This window comes from Notolepis coatsorum (assembly GCF_963971535.1).
Source record: "Notolepis coatsorum genome assembly, chromosome: 8".
Taxonomy (NCBI): Eukaryota; Metazoa; Chordata; class Actinopteri; order Aulopiformes; family Paralepididae; genus Notolepis; species Notolepis coatsorum.
This window is the reverse complement of record NC_140172.1, coordinates 136,309,156-136,333,251: the sequence shown is the minus strand read 5'-3', so window position 1 is coordinate 136,333,251 and position 24,096 is coordinate 136,309,156. Positions and strand designations below refer to the sequence as shown.

Here is a 24,096-nt window from a genome sequence, read left to right as displayed (position 1 = left end):
AGCAAGCTAGCATAAGGACACATAGTACAACTGTAGATTGTATAGTATAGCATTGTATAGTAGTGTACATAAGACCCAGTGCCTCATCCGTAGCTAACAGTGTATTGCACTATCGCAGCACCTTAGCATGTCTTACCATGCTTTTTGTAAACTTTATGTACATTATACCTGTTATGTCTTATTCTTATTACTTGTATTATTGCACAAATGTCTTATTCTCATCCTATTCTTATTACTTGTATTATTGCACAATCGCTGCTGGCATGACCCCCCGCATTTCACTGTATGCTTGTATGCCGTGACAAATAAAACTCTTGACTTGACTGCTAGTTTACTAGTAGATGACTTTAGTTTACATAGAGGTAAGACTGCTACTTTACTAGTAGATTACTTTACAGAGTTAAAACTGATAAAAAACGACATGTTCTACTAAAGTGAAATATCCCTTTAACCATCTCGCACAGAAACGCTACCACTTTCTCGGGTCGTATTCGCGACTCCACTCACAATTCCGACACTTCTGGGGCGCTTGAACGCAGCATCAATTACAGGAAGATGGCAGCTGTTGTTGATAATGTTGTCAAACTGTAAGTGTTCAGCTTTTCCTACAGATATATACAAGCGACCCGTGTCTTCTTCACACGTCGCAACACCTAGCTGGTTATCTACGTGTAGTAGCCGTCATGTAGACGGGATCTGGTTGTTTATCTGGTTAGTTGAGTGAGTGGGTTAGTTAGCTAACCTCGCTAAGTTAGCTTAGCTCGCCAACCTTGTCACGGAGTTGATGAGAGCAGAAACCTCTGTGATGGGATGGACCTGTGCACGGAGACATGTTTGTTTAACAGAACTGTGCCCTCCACTAGAGATGGAAATGTACGCAAGATTGTAAATGAAGTGCATTTAAAATAAGTGCCTTCTTTGGGGTTAGCGTGCTAAGCACGAATGCTGGATAGGGAGGTGGAACTGGCTGTGGTTAGTGCTGTCCTTAGATGGCTGGCCAGATGATGTAACTTTACATAATGAAGGCAAACACCCTATTTGAGAATTGAAGAAGTTATTTTGCGTGGTCTCTGGGATCGTCCAGGCAGTCGGTGACAAAGTAGTGAAACAACTCCCGAAGAAACCAGAGATCTGAAGCGACGTTCAGGTTTGATTGATTGATTGATTGAAAACTTTATTAACAGATTGCAGAATGGGTACAATACAGTACAGCTCAATACACACAATTGTTAAGGGGATGCAGACCAGAGAAAGACTTTCGTCTTGTTTACATCAGGGTCCCCCATTTTCAATTCATAAGGACATATATGACATACATGACATACAGATAGTCAGTACTGCTACATCTATACATTTATGACATACCAGATTTGCAAATACAGTACTGTTTGTGATACAGAAGGAGTCAAGAAAAGGGAGTATATACATTTGACGTAGAAACTGTACATTGGAGGAGGTTGTGTGGGGGGGGTTGGGTACATTGGGATATTGACAACCATACTGGGTAATTTACATTGGAGGTGGTTGGGGGGCGGGGGGCACACTGTATAAACAAGTAACACTGTACATTGAGGGGGGGGGGGGAGGAGACACTGTACAAACAAACAAAATTGTACATTGAACTATTGACAACCATACTAGGTAAATGACTGTACATTGGAGGGGGTTGGGTTAGGATATTTACAGGGGCCAGTGTTGAATTGCAGTCTCCCGTAGGTGTCCCTTGAGAGAGGTTTTGAAAGTGGGTAGTGATCCACATTCCTTTACAGCTTTGGGTAGGGCGTTCCACATTGATGTGGCATAATTGCGAAACGTGTTTAGTCCCTTATTTGAGCCGAATCTGGGTTTAACATGATTTGTGGAGCTCCCTCTGGTGTTGTGATCGTGGTATTCACTGACCTTTGGGAAGTATTTTGACATGTACATGGGTACCTTGGTCGTGTAGTGTATCTTGTAGACCAGGCCCATTGCAAGTTGTTGTACTCTGTCGTCTACTCTAAGCCATCCTAGGTTGTCAAAGTGGGCAGGGGTGAGGTGGGTTCTAGGAGTAAGGTCAAGCAGTAGTCTGACCAGTTTGTTTTGAGATGTTTGTAATTTTGTTTTTAGCGCCTTTGAGGTGCTTTGGTACCATGAGGTGCAAGCATAAGTCGTAGTACCCCTGAATGAGTGCTCCTCATTCAGGGGTACTACGACTATGCTTGCACCTCATGGTACCAAAGCACCTCAAAGGCGCTAAAAACAAAATTACAAACATCTCAAAACAAACTGGTCAGACTACTGCTTGACCTTACTCCTAGAACCCACCTCACCCCTGCCCACTTTGACAACCTAGGATGGCTTAGAGTAGACGACAGAGTACAACAACTTGCAATGGTGGTGTCGGGGATTGATTGATTGATTGATTGATTGATTGAAAACGTTATTTAACAGACTGCAGAATGGGTACAGTACAGTACGGCTCAATACACACAATTGTTAAGGGGATGCAGACCAGAGAAAGACTTTCGTCTTGTTTACATCAGGGTCCCCCGTTTTCAATTCATCATAGTGAGATGCATGCGTTTCTGACCCGGAAATATCACGCCCACCAAATAGTTTGTGTTTTAAAACGCCAACATTGATGCGAATGCACTCACCGTCTTCTCCAGAGTCAGACAAGAAGATAGATACCGCAATGTCCTCTCTGTGCGTTAAGTAGAAAGCTATCCAGCTGTAAACGAGCCTAGCTTAGCACAAATGAATGGAAGCGGATACGGACCACTAGCCTAGCTAGTCTGGTCCGTATCCACATCCATTAATTTTTTATTTATTTTTTAATCCCCCCTCCCCCCCTCCTTTTTCCGATTTTTCTCCCATCCCACTGTTAGTCATTATTCCAATTCCCAACCCCCTTCCTGGTTGTTGTGCACTCCCCCCTACTGTTGGTCCGGGAGGCCGGAGACTGTCACATGCTTTCCTCCGACGCATGTGCAGCCAGCCGGCAGCGCAGATTCTCACCGGGAGAGTGTAACGTGTGGAAGGTCACACTACCTCCTTCCAGATCCTACCCTCGCTGTGCAGGCGCCTCGACCGAACTGTAGGGGTCGCTGTCCACAACGCCCAGGACCCACCCATCAGCTTTCCCTGTTAGTATGAACGACCAGCCAAGCTGATAGCAACGCCGAGAGCTGGACTCGAACCCAGCGTCTCCAGCGTTGATGGCGAGCGCCTTGCCCACTACACCACCTAGCTGCCCTATATAAATTAGTACTACTACTGAGTATTATATATACTATTTTCTGTCAAACGACTGCTGCCTGGGCGCAGTGATTTCATCACCTCAAAAGCCCTGTTTTTTGAAAAACAGGGATTTTGAGGTGATGAAATCACTCAGTGGTTCGGCAAAGAAATAGTTCAGAGACCAGAGTATATTATCTGCTTAGAAAATGAAAATGTCATTTTTTTTTTATATTTCTCCACATGGTAAATACACAGGTCACAACATGTTTACAGGAAAGCTTTGGAGTGTATATTTCATGACTGTTGGGAACTAGGCTACACTGGCACACCTACTTCCAGTGAATGACACTGAGCTAGGCTAGGCTGTTCCCTAAGCCTAATGCATGCACAGAGAAGAAAAGGGTATGTATCTGCTTGTCTAACTCCAAAGTTGCTGTGTTCCTTTAACCGCACATGCAGTATCAAGGACAATATTAACCCCACATGTACAGTATTATCAAGGAAAACATTAACCTCACATGACATGTAGCATCAAGGACAACATTAACCCCTAGGGTGACCAAATCCATATGATCCAAATGCAGGACAGCGTGTCGATTTTGCGGGACATTTGTTGAAATTGCGGGACAGTAATGAATATGTATACAATAATCATGTTTACATAATGTATTCATTTTGATAAAAATATAAGCATTTAATGTATTAACACTTTGATTGCCCAACGTTAAATTCATGATATACCATCCGTTGCCAGCTCTATTTAACATGGAGAAGTTCCCCTTCTTTGCAGGGCTATAACTTTTTAAATTCTATTGCTAGATTGCCATTATTAGGGCCCATTCAATGTCCTATATGTATTGTTCATGGTGTAGCAATGTTAAACTTTTTCATTCACATATTCATACTAAAATATGGTCTAAAGTATAAGTATGTTTTCATCTCTTTCTGCAGCTTTCTCCAGAATGTGATTTATAGCCCCAAATGCATTATATTGATGATGAAATACAGTTTGATAGCAATCGGCGCGAGATAAAAAATGTCAACTGGACGTACTTCTGGAAGTTACTACACGTCATCTGATGTTGACCGGATGGGCGAGGGGGCGTTTATAATTCCGTGGGCAATGTTATACCATTCATCTAATGTGGGTCATATGTTCATCATAGCAGTTAGTATAGAAGACGTTCGAAAATAACGCTGAATCTTACCGTGGCTTCCTCGCGCCGCTGGCAGATGATCGTTGTTGTGAAGGGCCAGATTAAACCGAATATATATATTTATTATATATATATATTTAATTGTATTTGTATATTCTCTAATATTCCCTGATATCCCTTGTATATTCCTTGTACAATATGCATTGAATATCCATTCTAGCCTACTGAACATCCCATAATAGTCTCCATTCTACTATTGGTCGAGACCTTGGTGCCAGGCTGCCATACCCCCCAGACCCAGTTCAAACGTACCGCTCAACATGTACGAACAAGTCCTAGTTCCGCGTAGGAATCTGGCTACCGCACCACTAATGGGACTATTTGTTCATAGTGCGTATATATACTGCGCTACTAAAGTAGGACTTCCTTTTCAGTCCAGTTTCTTACCCTCCAATAGAGTCACAGACGTAAAGCCTCCCCGCGACGCCACGTGTGGGAGTAAGGCCAAGTTCGGCCTACCATCGGTATTGAGACATCGTGTATATTAATATTTGAATAGTCATATTTGGCACTATATCGTCGAGTTGGACGTAGTCTATTAAGCTAATAATAGTCTGTTAATATATAGTGCTTCGTACGGTGAGAATACTACCGTAGTCAGCACCCCATCGTTTCGGGCAGAAAACTGGCTGTTTATCCAGGATGATCGACCCCATGTGAGATTGCACCCGAGGAGCCCCAGAGCCGACGAGCGAGTGGACCTGTATACCGGATTATTCTACCGACGACAGCCCGCCTTCCCAGGCACGGATTATGCTTTGTATACGTTGATTATTCCATGGATAAAGACCCCCGACACTGCCGTGTGTTGGAACTCCCCCCCCTGGAGAGGACGCAAGGTGAGGAGACGCTCTGCAAGACGAGGTCGCTTCACGTCTCTCCTCCGTGGACCGGAGGACGCCGGCCCACAAAGAGTCCATCTGCTTTCATCTGCGGTCCAAGGATCGCCGGCGCATTGAACGGCACTACAGTGGGTTCACCTGGGATACCCTTGGCCGGATGAGGCAGCCGGACTCTACCCCCCCCCCCTTCCTACTCCTGTCGGCTTACAAGCGACCGGATTAACCCCCCCTAGTGTATCCAGTCTATAATCATTAAAGTATCATTGCTGTTATTCCTTAACTATTCCAGGTCGTATATGTACCACCTGCGCCTTCAGAGATTGGACATTCTCTATTGATATACCGACGAATACTCTTGCCATAAAAGTGCATACTAATTCCCATTCATAAATGTGATTGATTTGATTAAGTGCTTGCTCTACACACCATCGCTGTGTAGAAATAAAGACCTATTTCTAATTCGTACATTTGTGTTGGATCCGTTTCATCTACGTGACAGTGTTCATCATAATATATTTATGCCGAGTACTGGGTGGCCGAATATTAAATACAAAGGTAGTGGTAGTAAGTATCATATCTAGTAATACAGTCAGGGAATTGTACCCCTCAGTTACAATTGGTCCTTCGAGCCGGAGGGTAATTAGTGTAATATTAATATAGTGTTATTAATATTGAAATGGCCTATGATGAACACTCCACGAAACGATCCTCCTAACCAACGCCCGCAGCGCGAACGACGGCTCCCTCAGTACTTAGAGGCTTACGCTGTCAGTCAACAACCTAGTCTTCTACTAACAGTAAACGCGGTAAAACTAGAAAGTAAAAGTATGTCTAACCCCAACGCCCAGACTACCCCGACCATAGAGGCCCCTACGGGTTCTAATGTAACTGACCAAGTTCACGGTGGGGACCAGTGGGAACCAGACATGACTTCACACCCCGCCAGTACTGAAGAAGTAGTCCCCGATGAGTCCCGGGAGGAATACAACGCTACCGAGAGAGAACTCGGCACGGAAGAAGACGGGGAGAGCACCGTGGAGATAGAGCTCCAAGGCTCCGCAAGGAGTACCCCGAGGGAAGGCTCCCCTATACAACCGCCTTCTCCCAGCGAGGCAGAGAGGACCCTACAGCAGGCCTTCCTCATCAGCCTGAACGCCGCTGCTGAACGCGACCGACTGCAGATCCAGCAGCGGAGCGAAGAAGAGCATATACGTCTAGAAATAAGACGCATTCAGAGGGAAGAGAATGTGGCCCGAGACCGAGCAGACAGCCAGCGAGCAGCTGCTGGTGCTCTACGGGACGCAGAGCGCGACAGACAGCAAGCGCAACTAATAGAACAGCTGATCAGACGGACAACACCCTCTCCCTCCGCCAGAGGCTCCAGGAACTCGTCTAGACACACCTCCAGGGCGGCATCCCCTAGCCGAGTAAACAACCCTGAACTTGACCAACAGACGAGGTCTATACCCCCCACAGACCACCTCCCCCTACCGGTCCAAGCGAGACCTAGCAACCGGGAAGGAGCAGCATATCCTGTGGAGAGGCTAAACCAGAGACTACAAGCACTGGATGACCTAACTGAAGACGAAGAGGAAGAGGAGGAGAACCACGCCCGACGACAGCACAGTACTCTACCGGACCAGGAGGTCCGGTACAGCCCAGGCTATACTCCCGCGGAGCTGCGCTACAGACCCCCGACTCTATACCCGGGTGAGCACGACGCACGACCCGCACCGAGGAACAGCACCTGGACAAGCGGGCCATGGTACACTGCCGGTACCAGCCCATACCAAGGAGCGGGAGGAGACTCGCCTAGGAGGCCTCTCCCCCAACGCTCGCCGATGTATCCACAGTCAGCGTCATACATTGGCACGCCTATGGTACCCGACTTCACCCAAGAGAACCGGGCCCAGTATACAGAACTCCGCATGTGTCTGGAGACCATGTTGGTGGATGTATTGGATGAACGCCACAAATACGCCATCCTACTGAAGCACTTAAAGGTACCCCGCGCACATAATATAGCGCTCGCCTACGCGACTTCCACCACCCCATACACAGCAGCGCTGGTAGCATTGGACCAGAGGTATGGGCGCATATGGGATTACGTGATCCAGGAGATCCGACACATCGACCGCTTACCCCCAGCAATAGACAATCGAGCACTGGACGACCTGTCCATCAGAGTGCAGTCCCTGGTAGGGATGTTGGGAGCGCAGAGAGAGAAGGGGAGGCATGAACTTTACGCCAACTCAAATGTGGAAAGGATCTTGGAGAAGCTGCCGCCCGCTCGACAGGAGCGTTTTAGGCGGCGGAGAGACCACCGAGACCCGAATGGCCCCGAACCGAACCTCCTCGATCTAGCAGACTTCCTGGCGAGAGAAGTCAGCAGCCTACGGCTAGATACATTCGGACGGAGCACCCCTGGCTCCAGAGAAGGAACCAGACGACTAAATGATGGAAGAAGATCGGTGACTGTGATGCACCAATCGGAGTCAGTACCGAGCAGCAGGAGCCACAGTACCCCCTCCAGAACGGAGAAGTGGAAGATAGTGTGCCCCTACTGTGAGAAAGAACACTGGCTAGCGCAATGTGACTCCTTCCCCAAGCTGAACGCGGAGGAAGCAAGTCAATGGATAAAGTCCAAGCGCTGTTTTCGCTGTGCGCGCTCACACATGGCAGCCGAATGCCGCTTAAAGAAAAGGTGCACCAAGTGCGATGGAGCCCATCTGGACATACTTCACGACAGTAACAGACGGCGCCCTTCACCCGCACCATCCAGCAGCAAAGCGAGCGTCACGTACATCGATCCCGCCAGCAGCAGTGGAGCCCGAGTACTCCTAAAAGTAGTGCGCGTGACACTAAGCTACCAGAATAAAGTCCTGGACACTTACGCCGTCCTCGATGACGGGTCAGAGAAGACCCTTCTGCTCGCCTCCGCTGCGGCCCAGCTAGGGCTGCGGGGAAGCGAAACCCAAATGACAATTCGGACAATAAGACGAGATTTGAAGACGATAAAGGGCGAGAATGTCTCATTCTCTATCGCAGCAAGCGGCCAGCCTGAGCGACGGTACCAGATTACAGACGCTTTCACCAGCCAAGAAATGGGACTGTCGCGGTACACATACCCCGTCGCCAAGCTGATGGAGAAATATGCACATCTGCGCAAGTTACCGATCCCGCTCATAGACAATGCTATGCCGACCCTGTTGATAGGCTCCGACCATGCAGACCTCATTGTCCCGATAGACCGGGTTCATACCGGACCCCGAGGCTGTCCTGCAGCAGTCGAGACCCGTTTGGGATGGACTCTCCAAGGCCCGCTCGCCAAATCTCTCAACCGAAGTACAGCCACTAGATGTCTCCACTCCCGAGTCACGGAGGGAGAAACCGCACTCCTGCAACACGTAGAGCGGCTATGGACCTTGGAACAAATGCCCTTTAAGAACGGAAGGAAAGACATTCGCTCTAAAGATGACATTTACGCCATTCACCTCCTCGAGACAGGGACCAAGAGAGTCCCGGTCAACGGCGTGTTGAGATACGCCACGCCACTCCTGCGGCGAGAAGGAATGCCTACTTTCCACGCCAAGACAGACGCCACAGAACGGTACCTGCTGAACACGGAGCGGCGCTTAGCCAAGAACCCCGCCCAAGAGAGTGTATACCGCGCTGAGATTGAGAAGCTCATCACAGCGGGACACGTCACAAAGATGGACATTAAAGAGGCTGACCAGACCACTGAATCGTGGTACGTGCCTCACCACAAGGTCCATCACAACGGTAAAGACCGCATAGTATTTAACTGCAGCTACCAGATCGGATCCCAAAATCTGAATAAAGAGTTACTGCCCGGTCCCACACTCGGCCCCTCCCTACTCGGCGTTCTACTCCGCTTCCGCCAGGAAAAGGTGGCCATCAGCGGGGACATTAAAGGAATGTTCCTGCAGGTGAGATTAGTAGAGGAGGACAAGCCCCTGTTACGGTTCCTATGGAGAGAGAAGCCAGGAGATGAGCACCCAGCCATCTACCAATGGGAAGTCCTCCCCTTCGGAACGACGTGCAGCCCCTGCTGTGCTACATTTGCACTACAGAAACATGTAGCAGAGGACCCAGCAGCGGACGAAGAGGTCCGACACAGCGTAAAGAACAGCAGCGTAAAGAACAGCTTCTACGTAGACAACTGTCTACAAAGCCTTTCAACCCAGGAAGAAGCCGAGGCTCTCCTGATTAAACTCCGCGCCTCGTTGATCAAAGGCGGCTTTGATCTCAGGCAGTGGGCCAGCAGCGATCCGCAAGTACTGCGCAGCCTCTCCTCCGAGGACAAGGCAGCCAGCAGCGAGACCTGGATGGCTACAATCCCGGGAGAAGCCCAGGAGATGACCCTGGGATTGGTGTGGCGATTCAAAACAGATTCGCTTCACTACAGACACAAGCCCCTGACTACGGCGCAGGGAAGGCCGGCGGCGGCGCCGACCACCAGACGGAGTGTGTACACAACACTCGCCCGACAATATGACCCGCTAGGATGTATTCTACCGTACACCACCAGGGCAAAAATTATTGTACGAGCATTGTGGGACAAGGACCAGGGCTGGGACGACCCCATTCCCGCACACCTTGCATCCACTTGGAGAGAGTGGGAGATGGAGCTCCACTCACTCCCAGGCGTTAATATGCGCCGAAGCTACTTCCCACCCACGGTGAGGCCAGAGACATGTAAAATGGACTTACACGTCTTCAGTGACGCCTCAGAGGTCGCATACGGATCAGTAGCCTACTTACGGGCCCAAGAAAAGGGGGGAGAGATCTACACAGCATTTGTCCTCGCCCGCTCGAGAATAGCCCCACGCAAGCAACAATCTATCCCACGTCTAGAGCTCTGCGCAGCCCCAGCCGGAGCGCACCTAGCCACGCTCATCCAACGTGAGCTCACCATACCGGTGTCTAGAACAATCCTGTGGTCAGATTCCACGACAGTACTCGCCTGGATCAAATCGGACTCATGCAAGTACAAAGTCTTCGTGGGAGTCAGAGTCACCGAGATTCAAGACTTAACCGAAGAGTTAACCGGAGAAACAGAGTGGCGCTACGTTGATACAAAACAGAACCCAGCTGACGTCATCACCCGGGGGATGCCCCTGGATGACCTCACCCGTCGCAATGTCTACAGTGACGGCCCAGCATTCCTAAAGCTCCCGGAAGGAGAGTGGCCCACGCCTATCCCGAGGGAAGCCAGTCAGGAGGAGGCTGAGAATAAGAAGCCTGTGTTCTGTGGATTGAGCACTGTTATCTCCGCAGACCCCAACACACTCCTGATGGGGCGGCTAGATCCCGCGTTACCCCAGACGATGTACCGGCCTGAAGAAGCGAACGGCCGACGAATGTGGAGGTACAGCCAAGTATTAGCCGACAAGTTTTGGAGCAGTTTCCTACTGCACTACCTACCGTCTCTACAGACCCGCCAGAAGTGGGTAAAGGAGAGAGACAATTTGACAGAAGGAACAGTCGTCATGATTATTGATCAATCACTGCCCAGAGCTATGTGGCCGGCCGGCCGCGTAAGCAAAGTGATCACCGGTGCCGACGGCAAGGTCCGAGCAGCTGAAGTGCTTGTCCAGGGTCGCACTTACACCCGTCCCGTGGCGAGGCTCATAGAACTGCCCCGACTCCCAGACACAATCGATGATGACCATGACCCTATAACCCTATGACTTTGTGAAGTTGACTGACCCCTACAGCAAACCCTTATGTGTAAATAGACAACGCGATTAATCTGTCTCTGCTTAACTGATTAGGTCTGGGACCAATCAGGGGGTGGCTGTTGTGAAGGGCCAGATTAAACCGAATATATATATTTATTATATATATATATTTAATTGTATTTGTATATTCTCTAATATTCCCTGATATCCCTTGTATATTCCTTGTACAATATGCATTGAATATCCATTCTAGCCTACTGAACATCCCATAATAGTCTCCATTCTACTATTGGTCGAGACCTTGGTGCCAGGCTGCCATACCCCCCAGACCCAGTTCAAACGTACCACTCAACATGTACGAACAAGTCCTAGTTCCGCGTAGGAATCTGGCTACCGCACCACTAATGGGACTATTTGTTCATAGTGCGTATATATACTGCGCTACTAAAGTAGGACTTCCTTTTCAGTCCAGTTTCTTACCCTCCAATAGAGTCACAGACGTAAAGCCTCCCCGCGACGCCACGTGTGGGAGTAAGGCCAAGTTCGGCCTACCATCGGTATTGAGACATCGTGTATATTAATATTTGAATAGTCATATTTGGCACTATATCGTCGAGTTGGACGTAGTCTATTAAGCTAATAATAGTCTGTTAATATATAGTGCTTCGTACGGTGAGAATACTACCGTAGTCAGCACCCCATCGTTTCGGGCAGAAAACTGGCTGTTTATCCAGGATGATCGACCCCATGTGAGATTGCACCCGAGGAGCCCCAGAGCCGACGAGCGAGTGGACCTGTATACCGGATTATTCTACCGACGACAGCCCGCCTTCCCAGGCACGGATTATGCTTTGTATACGTTGATTATTCCATGGATAAAGACCCCCGACACTGCCGTGTGTTGGAACTCCCCCCCCTGGAGAGGACGCAAGGTGAGGAGACGCTCTGCAAGACGAGGTCGCTTCACGTCTCTCCTCCGTGGACCGGAGGACGCCGGCCCACAAAGAGTCCATCTGCTTTCATCTGCGGTCCAAGGATCGCCGGCGCATTGAACGGCACTACAGTGGGTTCACCTGGGATACCCTTGGCCGGATGAGGCAGCCGGACTCTACCCCCCCCCCCCCTTCCTACTCCTGTCGGCTTACAAGCGACCGGATTAACCCCCCCTAGTGTATCCAGTCTATAATCATTAAAGTATCATTGCTGTTATTCCTTAACTATTCCAGGTCGTATATGTACCACCTGCGCCTTCAGAGATTGGACATTCTCTATTGATATACCGACGAATACTCTTGCCATAAAAGTGCATACTAATTCCCATTCATAAATGTGATTGATTTGATTAAGTGCTTGCTCTACACACCATCGCTGTGTAGAAATAAAGACCTATTTCTAATTCGTACATTTGTGTTGGATCCGTTTCATCTACGTGACAGTGTTCATCATAATATATTTATGCCGAGTACTGGGTGGCCGAATATTAAGTACAAAGGTAGTGGTAGTAAGTATCATATCTAGTAATACAGTCAGGGAATTGTACCCCTCAGTTACAATCGTGGAACAGAATTTTTTCCATTATGGGATGTCGAAATACCCGATCCATTTCCAGGTTGTATAATAGTATATACGTCCAAATCATGTTGTTTTTTCGAGTTATTTGCACCGATCGATGTTCACTGTGTGAAGACAGAGTCTCTCTAGCATTAGCGAGTGGTCGGACCCCATATGGAGTGAGTCCTGCCGGGTTAAAGGTTGATATCCGGTTTCGATCTGCCGATCGGCCACCAGATGGCGCTCTTGAACCGCTAGAGGGTTGAGAGGAGATCAGCACTGTGTGTCAAGGGCTCCGGATGGGAAATATGATTCCGATCACAGATTTTTGAAATATTGATATCAAAGACGAGTTACGGCGTCCTCGGCAACTTGAGCATGGCTAGGAAAGACGCCTAAACACGTTTCCGGCAGTTAAAGTGTTAAAAACACAATAGTGTTGTCTTAATTGCTTATTATACTCATGATCACTGTATAGAAGAATACCATGCAATCCAACATGCTGTTAAATTACCTACTGAGGTTATGCTATAGAGTTAAGATACATGAACCCTGTGATCTCTCTTGTAATGTGATACTGAAGTGCATACATGTATTACATTGTCTACAAATTACAATGGTAGTGGCTTCCTTGATTCTAAACCTGTGCAGAACACTACAAACATTTCATTTTTCATTCAATGATAATCTGACAATTGTACAATTATTAAAATGATAATACTTTTAATATTTTTTTTTATCATATACATTTAATTTTTTTAAACTTTAATTAACAGGTTAAATGTAAATAGTTGGATGACTATATAATAACATGAGCATTAGTAGGCCTGTGTTATTGCCTCTAGAGTGTTATCCTCTAAGTGAAATACATATATACAAATGAAAACAGCAGTGAACAACAGGAAACAACTATATACAAAATATATCCTATGGGGAACAATAGGCTATAGGCTAGAACGTTTCAGCACCATGGAGAGCACCATAGTGCAGTTAGTGCTTATGAGGAATCTATATGTATTACTGGACCGTGCAGCTTCCAGTAGAGCCTTCTGACCAAGAGCATATTTATAAAAAGCTGCACATGTGAGAGAGAAATTAGTTTTGACTTGTATTTCTCTCTTCACGAGCTCCACGCTGCATCTATTTCTCTGGTCCGTCCACGCGCCGGTCATGAGGGAGAACAACCTCTCTCAGATTCGCAAAACGCACAAAGCGGTTGGTATTCGAATATAGGCGACCGGGATGCTCAGGAAGAATGAAGCCAGCTGGGTCAGGTCCTTCAACAGCAGCCCCCACTTCACTCCAACAGTCGCCTCCATCTCCACCACTTCCTTCCGACGTGGAACAATTAAACAAAACTCCTCATAGAGAGCATCCATGTCTAGCGTGCAGGTCAGTGAAGCTGACGTTTCTCTTTAGAGACATGACAGAAAGAGCCTTCAGATAATTCTCATCGGAGAAATCGAACCACTTCTCGAGGTAGACGATGGCAGACCTGTAGAAAGATGTGAAGTCTGCTCTGGTCTTTGCCGCTCTCGCATCTGGGAAGTGGCGGAGAAGGACACTGGCCTCTGTTCCAAAGAAGGAATCCGTGAGCCTTTGCTGGAGTTTCCCCACGCAGGGTAGAGAGACAGTATGATCGCAGGCAGCCGCAGCATGAGTGGAGATACAGTTGTTGCTTGCATTATATATAGTACCTGGCACAAGCTGTTTATTGCCGCGCAACTTCACGGCAGGTACTATATAATGAGTTTGTGCTGGTTAGACTATAGGCTATGTTACATAACGTTACGATGTAGTACTTGCGGTGCGTGCATTAGTGCATGTTTGGGGATTAATGAGAGGACAAAAACAATAATGATTAATAATAATAATAATAATAATTGTTTATTGAAATGCCGGACACTTATTGAAATGCAGGACATTTTTCTTCTGTTGCGGCATGCGGGACAGAGGGCTGAAATGCGGGACTGTCCCGCACAAATCGGGACGTTTGGCCACCCTATTAACTCCACATGTAGCACCAAGGACAACATTAACCCCACATGCAGCATCAAGGACAACATTAACCCCACATGCAGCATCAAGGACAACATTAACCTCACATGTAGCATCAAGGACAACATTAACCCCACATGTAGCATCAAGGACAACATTAACCCCACATGTAACATCAAGGACAACATTAACCCCACATGTAGCATCAAGGACAACATTAACCTCACATGTAGCATCAAGGACAACATTAACCCCACATGTAGCATCAAGGACAACATTAACCCCACATGTAACATCAAGGACAACATTAACCCCACATGTAGCATCAAGGACAACATTAACCCCACATGTAACATCAAGGACAACATTAACTCCACATGCAGCATCAAGAACAACATTAACCCCACATGTAGCATCAAGGACAACATTAACCCCACATGCAGCATCAAGGACAACATTAACCCCACATGCAGCATCAAGGACAACATTAACCCCACATGTAACATCAAGGACAACATTAACCCCACATGTAACATCAAGGACAACATTAACTCCACATGTAGCACCAAGAACAACATTAACCCCACATGTAACATCAAGGACAACATTAACTCCACATGTAGCACCAAGAACAACATTAACCCCACATGTAACATCAAGGACAACATTAACCCCACATGTAGCATCAAGGACAACATTAACTCCACATGTAGCATCAAGGACAACATTAACCCCACATGTAACATCAAGGACAACATTAACCCCACATGTAACATCAAGGACAACATTAACCCCACATGTAGTATCAAGGACAACATTAACTCCACATGTAGCACCAAGAACAACATTAACCCCACATGTAACATCAAGGACAACATTAACCCCACATGTAGCATCAAGGACAACATTAACTCCACATGTAGCACCAAGAACAACATTAACCCCACATGTAGCATCAAGGACAACATTAACCCCACATGCAGCATCAAGGACAACATTAACTCCACATGTAGCATCAAGGACAACATTAACTCCACATGTAACATCAAGGACAACATTAACCCCACATGTAGCATCAAGGACAACATTAACCCCACATGCAGCATCAAGGACAACATTAACTCCACATGTAGCATCAAGGACAACATTAACTCCACATGCAGCATCAAGAACAACATTAACCCCACATGCAGCATCAAGGACAACATTAACCCCACATGCAGCATCAAGGACAACATTAACCCCACATGTAGCATCAAGGACAACATTAACCCCACATGTAGCATCAAGGACAACATTAACCCCACATGCAGCATCAAGGACAACATTAATGGTAAAGGGGAAAAGACAGCAGGACTCGTCATGATGAGAGGTCTACTCTAACCTGTAGGGATGCCCCGATCACGTTTTTTGCCACTGATACCGATCACCGATCGTCGTGAGCCATATCGGCCGATACCGATCCGATACCGATCGTTTTTGATTAAAAAGAAATTAAAAATTATTTTATATAAAAAGTTTTTTTTTTCTTTTTTTTAATAAAATATATATATTATATAATTAGACTTGTAGTTGTATTATCTGCGAGACATCACCACCACGCAACAAGTCAAAATGCTCGCTATCTGCAAACAGCTCCACTGTCTGTGTGTACTCTAGTAGCCCTAGCTCCAAAAAGGATTCTCCGGCGCTGCAGCGGGACCCTATTGGTAACATTATGCTTTGGTCATTTCACATTCAGCAAGCCCTCAGCTCGAATACGCATTCAATCAATGTTATAAGACATTGATATCAGGAGCTATCTGTAGCTACTGCTAGCCGGCTAGATGACGTTAAGACAACTATTTAGTTCAATCGGACATTTCGTTTTGAACCGTGAACTAACGTCAGCTAACGCAAGCTAACGCAAGCTAACGGAGATATCAACATGGGCTACTGGACTTCCTGGGGCATTTGTTGATATCCGGAGCTATCAGTAGCTAGCCGGCTAAATACCGTTAGACAATGCCTACTAAAAGTGAATAGTTGACTGGGTAATTTTGTTTAAACAGTAACGATAGCTAGGTAGCTAACGTTAGCTCAGGTCGAATGCACTATCTAGACTCAGCAGAGGAGGTCCGCCTCCGTGTTTACAAACTCTACACGGGTACGGGCGGGGCTAGGGAGGAGGAGCAGTTTGCAGGTCCTGTGCGTCTGAGACAAGCGAGTGAGATATCCACTTGATCAGTTTCCGCGATCGGCGAATATGACTAATTATCGGAATTCCCCGATCGCATATTTATACTGATTATCGGCCGATAACGATCGGTGGCCGATCGATCGGGGCATCCCTACTAACCTGTGGTTGTTTACCTGCCAGGCTGGGCGAGCAGTGCTACAGAGACGCTCTGGAACAGTGCCACTCCTACAACGCCAGGCTGCGGGCCGAGAGGAGCGTCAGGATGCCCTACCTGGACTCTCAGACGGGCGTCGCCCAGAGCAACTGTTACATCTGGATGGAGAAGAGACACAGAGGACCAGGTGATGACACCACACACACACACACACACACACACACCATACACACACACACCATACATACGTCACACACACCACACACGCACCATACACACACACACCATACACACACACATACATACGTCACACATACCATACACACGCACGTCGCACCATACACACGCACACACACCATACACACACACACACACACACCATACACACACCATACACACACACACACACACACACCATACACACACATATACACACACACTTACATACGTCACACATACCATGCACACACATCATACACACACACACACACTCAGACACACACATAATTATGAATACAAAAATGATATATATAATTCTCTCTAATAACCAGGTCTCTCTCTGGTCCTCAGCTCTATACCTAATAACCAGGTCTCTCTCTGGTCCTCAGGTGTCGCCCCGGGACAGCTCTATACCTACCCGTCCCGCAGGTGGAGGAAGAAGCGGCAAGCTCATCCCCCGGAGGACCCGAGACTCGTCTTCCCCGCGCTGAAGCCCGGTACTGCAGAGCTACAGAACCAGAGACACAACAAGCTGATAGCACATCTACTAACAACAACAACTGTAGAACCCTTTAACACTATGGCGTCCGTTCACAAGTATATACGTGTTTCGAAAAAGAGCGTTGTGGACCTGAGCCACGTATATACTTGTGGCAAGTTGTTATTGTTTTATTCCATATTTATAACGCTTATTAGGTACCCGATCCACTAGCAGGATCTTTCCACATATTTGATTTTTGAAACATGCAGTACCGGCCAGATCCGCTTAGGGGCGCCATCGCTCCACTGCAGTATCATTGATGGGATTTAAAAAAATAAATAAATGCTTTTACAGTTCTGTGGGCGGATCATAGATCCTTGATTCCAAAAGAAGACCCTCCATCTTGGATCAGCTTGCCGAATGTTTTTTTCAGCGTGGAATAATGGGATTTATGATTAGCCAATGTGCATATCGATCTACCAGAATCCGATGACTGGTGAGGAAATGCTGCCGGCGATCACATGGCCTGACGGTAGGATAATATTACCCCAAATTACAGCTGGATTGGACATTGTTTTATAACGTAACGTGATCGATCAGTGAAAATGCTATATTGAACGCACACTGTATTGCTAATCAATAATAGTAATCGGCGTTCCCCGCCGCCCCCATTTCATCCATAGATGCTCTGTAATAGTCCGGATGCTACGCAGTTTGTTTTATTTCATTCGTATATATACAGCAGAAATGGCGTTTGATATTTGATAACTGCGCCAACGTTTAGCCTTTTTTGCAGCCTCCTGCAGAAAAGCCTAGACGAAAAGCGCAATATACCTTATATTCACGACGCTATAAAATGACAACCAACCGATGGATTTTTATTTTCTTTAAGCCATTATGAAGGCACGGTTTATGCACTCAAGTGACAATGAGAATGGACAGATAGCAATACTATAAATGATATATAAAGCTCTTAGAAAGTACATCGGTTTGTTTACAATCCTCTGTCCTCTGAGGCCTAAATCGCCCCGGGGCGCCGGTCGCCATAGTGTTAACACTTTGAGAGCCAGTCCGTGTTTTCCTTTTTACCCCCTTGAATGCCCAAATCCACTCCAATGTTAACGTTAATATCGCCTAATCTATGTTTTAAAATTATGGCTGTGTCTAATCTGCCCGTCGCTTATCAAAGACTAATTTTCCAGTCAACATTGTCAAAGCAGATTGTTTTTTTATCGCTTCATTTCCGTTTGATAGCATTTTGAAAATCACTTGTTTTTGCGGGAAAAAAAAACCCATTCTATGATAATCGCCTTTTACTGGAATATTCTAGAACGTTGTCATTTGTCAGCCTATTTATGAATCGTTTTCAAATAAACACTAGATAATCGATAGTATATGTGTGCGCACGCACGCTCGTGCCGCGCGCTGATAATCGCTGCTCTTATTTCCTGATGGCTTTTACAGTCAAAACAGCCATATCACATATAGGGGAAACGCTTATATATCCATGAAAACTAGTCTGATTATCCTAAGACTGATAACATAGATTCCTTAACTGAGATCAGATGGTATCCAAATGGATTATTCCAATTCCTGATCACCATTCGAAAAAATCGATCATTGTATTGATCAACCGTGTATACAGTAGAACACATAATCCCTGCTGCTCTTCAGGCTCTGGAGTGATGCCGGTCGATGCCGGCTGCGTGAGTGAGACGTAAAATGTGGAGTCAGAAATCCTTTCTCCCATTCACTTTCATTGAGTCCAATCCAAAAGGGTGATTTACCATCTGGGAGACGATAGGGGGCGCTTTTTTCATATCTGAGCGCCTGGGGTGACTGGATCTCCAACGGTAGGCTTGCTTGATGCAATATGATTTCAGATAGCTAAAAAAACCGAATATTCTCGTTGGAGATCCAGTCACCCCAGGCGCTCAGATGTGAAAAAAGCTCAATGAAAATGAATGGGGAAAAAAACCCGCACTCCACATTTTACTTCTCACTCATGTAACCGGGGTCTACCAGAGTTCACTCTTGAGCATCGGAGCCGCGGCGAATATGTGTTTTACTGTATACATGATGGATCAATCAAATGAGCGATTTTTTCGAATGGCGATCGGGAATTGGAATAAACCATTTGGATACCATCTGATCTCAGGTAAGGAATCTATGTTATCAGTATTAGGATAATCAGACTCGTTTTCACAGAGATATAAGCTTTTATGTGATTATGGTGATAGGCTGTTTGACTCTGCGCGCCGTCAGGAAATAGGAGACTCGATTTTCGGCTCGCCGCAAGAGCGTGCGTGCGTACACATATACTATCGATCATCTAGCGTTTATTTGAAAACGATTCATGACATGGCCGAACAATGGCAACGTTCTAGAATATTCCAGTAAAGGCGATTATCATGGGATGTGTTGTTTTTTCCGTGAAATCAAGTGATTTTCAAAATGCTAGAAAACGGAAATGAAGCGATAAAAAAACAATCTGCCATGACAATGTTGACTGGAAAATGAGTCTTTGATAAGCGACGGGCAGATTAGACACATCACCATAATTTAAAACTGATTAGGCGATATTAACGTTAACATTGGAGTGGATGTGGGCATTCAAGGGGGTAAAAAGGAAAACATGGTCTGGCTCTCAAAGTGTTAGTACACAAGTGAAGAAAGATAATAATTAATAGAAATGTGAGACATCCAGGTGGAATTGAACGTGTTGAAACTAGGGCTGTCAGTTTATCGCGTTAATTAGATTAATTAATTACACAGCAAATTATCACGTTATGAAAATTAACTCAAAATGTATTAATTCTTTTTTTAATCTCATTCATTCGTAGAATAAACATTTACAAACTTTCTTTTTTAAATGGCCCATTTGCATGTTCTTGGTATATGATTCTAGGGACATCTATGGATCTCAGGGAATGTATTCCCAGTGTCAGAAATACTGTGTCTGTTACTAGGCTTGAGTAAATCGTAATGAATCAAATGAGAATATCAATTACATTTTTTTATTTTATTTATTTTTTACTGTGAATAACACCATGCTAAAATTGACCAGACCTGAAAAATCTAAGCAAATGAATAAATGAAAGATGATTAAACAGAAGGTTTTGTAGATACAGTACTGAATTCTGCCATCCGGACACATGTCATTTGAAATATGATTATAGAATATCAGGCCTAAAATGGTTATGCGATTAAAATGTGATTAATTCAATTAATTAATTACAAATCCTGTAATTAGATTAAAAAAAAAATCGCCTGACAGCACTAGTTGAAACATACAGGTGGAATTGAAAGTGTTGAAACATACAGGAGTTGGTTGTAAAGTCTAGAGCTGTTTCCCCGAAGCCTGTTTTTGGGCTTCGAACTTCGTCAGGGTTATTCGAACGGACGTTCGAACCTTCGTTTTTTAATAATAAGAAATTAAATAAAAAAAAAAATCATTTCAAAATTCAAAACTAAATCCTCAATTTGAATACAATTATTAATCTGATTGAATGAGTCTTTTTTTAATGAATAGAACTCATCAGTTTTAATACTATAATATTAGTGTAGCCTAATCTTTATCTGCAACTGTGAAGAAAAACCCCATTGGAATAGACACAAAAAAAAAAAAAAAAAATATATATATATATATATATATATATATATATATATATATATATATATATATATATATATACATATATAAAAAATATATATACATATATTTTTCTTTTGAATTTTTTTATTCGAATGTTGATTTAGAATTCGAATGCCAACGTAACGAACGAAGGTTTGAACGTTTGGGCTCAGCCCTAGTAAAGTCCTCTGTTGTCGTCTCACAGAAGCCGACGTCGGGCTGAAGAAAGAGGCTCCGGTGTCGTCGGACGGCAGCAGCCTGGAGGCCCTGCTGAAGGGAGAACCCCTGCTGAAGGGAGAACCCCTGGACAAGCGAGGTGCCGCGGAGCCCCGAGGGCCGGAGGAGGAGCCCAGCCTGAGCGACCACGCTGGAGGCCTGCCCCCTGCCGGCCGCAGCAGCAGAAAGGTCTGCTCTCACCGCCGTCACCGCCGAATGCGTTCGCATTTTCGCAATGTAACCAAGAACGTTTCACTTCACAGCCTTGGTTTCAAGTCGTGAGACACTGAGGTTTTACCCTCGTTTACAGCGACGTGAGCTGACGAAACAATGACACAAGTCTATCTGCAATTTCATACATATTAGGCACAATGGATAAGAACAAACAGTAGAAAATCAGCTGAGACGGTTATAAGTCGACACGCAGGGGTCGGAGATCGTACTTTTAAATGCAGCAGCCTCAGTTAAAGAGTTTACCCGCTTTAAATAATAATAATAATATAATAACTGGACTTTGGAGAAGTCTTTATTCGGCAGCCAGGCAGACACACACATGCGATGGGCGGCACACACACAGGAACACACACGCATGCAATTAGTTGGGTCGCCGATGCGATTGAGTCTCTGCACTTGACCCATCCCGTCGTCCTTCCCCCCCAAGAGTAGCCAGGAGCAGATAGGGGTGTCGGCGTGGGGCAGCGCCCCGGGGTCCAATCCAAATGCTCTTGTCCGTCTTCGTCAGCGTTAGCGATCTGTTGTGCATGTTTTTCCATTGGGTTTCTCTTATTCGGGGGGGGGGGGGGGGGGGGGGGGGGGGGCCTTGCGAGCACGGGGAGAACATGCAAACTCCACGCAGAAAGGCCTGGGAGATACCCCACCTGGGTACCTGGCAACGCGGAAACCTGGTCCCCAAGCGGGAATCGAACCCTGGACCTTCTAGTTGTGAGGCGACAGTGTTAGCCACTACACCACTGTGCCGCCGTCTAACTAAACACACGCAGAGATTGTTTAACCTCATAACGTGCACTTGTGCGCACGTCACGTCATTTTGCGAGCGTCTACAGGCTCGGGGCTGCATTTTCCGCCGATCATGTAATATACTGTTCGAAACTTGAATTTGCTGCCTTTCGAACGCCACCTCACTCGACCAATTCCGAGCCTCGGTTCTCGAGTTACATGACGATATGTCAGGCGAGCGTCTTTTTACAGGCTGCACGTCAAATGACCATGTCTGACTGTATACACTCGAGAACTGACCAATCACCGCTGATGGCGAAAATGATTGGTCAGCATTGTAGTCAACGAGTGTCCACTTCCAATGATGCAAGCACAATTTGTTTTACAGATTTTTTATAAAATTTGGACCTGTACTACATAAGACTTCAGGCTATGGAACTGCAGTGTTTTCTAGCTCATACCTCTATGCTGGAACTTAAAAACAGGAATCTGGCAACCGCTAAAGAGAAATGTTCAAGTTCAAACCTCTGTTTTTTTTTTTAACAATATATTTATTGGGTTTTAGTTTGCAAATTACAACATGTATATCAGCAGAGCAGTATTCAGCAAACATTTTCACCCCGTTCTCCCTCCCCTAACCCCACCCCACAAAATAATAATTAACTTCAAAATACAGATTTAAATAAAAAATAAACATAAATAAATAATAATACAACCAAAATGTTTTACACATTAAGTAAAGGGTGTTTCTTGTCGTTTTTACACAATGATAAGAGTTGTCCCACAGTACTCCCCCTAATCCCGTTCTTGTTGAAGCAAGTTCCCAACATTCGTATTATGCTTTAAGAAGTACACAAATGGTCCCCAGGCATTATCAAAAATGTTTTGTTTACGTCTAACAATATACACCATCTTTTCCATTGACATATTTGAAGCCATTTCTTTAATCCACATACCAATTCTTGGTCCATCAACATTTTTCCAATTAAGAGCTATTACACGTTTTGCTTGTAATATGCACATATCTATAAATCTAAACTCTTTGCGTTGTAGATGTGGGGTGGTAGGATATAAACCAAGAATAAAAAGCTTGGGATTCAATGGCAACTTCTTTGATAAGATTTGATCGATCAGATCAATAACATCTTGCCAGAAGGTTTTCACTTTCACACATTCCCATATGCAGTGGAACAGTGTCCCCCTTTCCTCACTACACTTAATACAAGTATCTGGAATATTATCATTAAACTTATGCAATTTAACAGGAGTTATATATGTACGCATCAGCCATTTATATTGTATAAGTTTTAGGTTGCTACTGACTGTCTGACTCTGTGCCTCTTTACATGCCACGCTCCATTCTTCTAAAGATATTTCCTCCTCTATGTCTTCGTTCCATTGATTCAGTTTTGATTCAGATGATTCATCTGAACCAGATACAAATAAGTCGTATAGCATTGAAATTATACCTTTACCATAACAGTGTCTAGTGACTGCTACCTCTAAGATGGAAATGTTCGGTATATCCAATGAATGGTTCTGAGATGATATAAAACTCCTTAGCTGAAGATATTTAAAAAAGTGATGTTTCGGAATATCATATTTTGTAGATATTTCCGCAAAGGACATGAATACTTCATCCTCCTCCCTGTATACGTCTTGCACTTTCCTTAACCCCTTTTCAGCCCATACTTTAAATCCACTATCGTTTTGCCCTGATTTAA

At 45.5% G+C, this 24,096-nt stretch overlaps 1 protein-coding gene across 1 annotated transcript in view; it reads left to right on the top strand.

Annotated features, from left to right (window-relative positions):
* The first annotated feature begins 505 nt into the window (after nt 1–505).
* LOC311233836 (zinc finger protein ubi-d4-like) overlaps nt 506–24,096 on the top strand; it is a 53,789-nt gene continuing 30,198 nt past the window's right edge. Inside the window, exons 1-4 of the mRNA XM_084320874.1 lie at nt 506–587; nt 16,892–17,052; nt 17,474–17,581; nt 21,405–21,604. Of these exons, the coding sequence (XP_084177000.1) occupies nt 556–587; nt 16,892–17,052; nt 17,474–17,581; nt 21,405–21,604 (501 nt within the window). The 5' untranslated portion in view covers nt 506–555. The remainder of the gene's footprint in view (nt 588–16,891; nt 17,053–17,473; nt 17,582–21,404; nt 21,605–24,096) is intronic.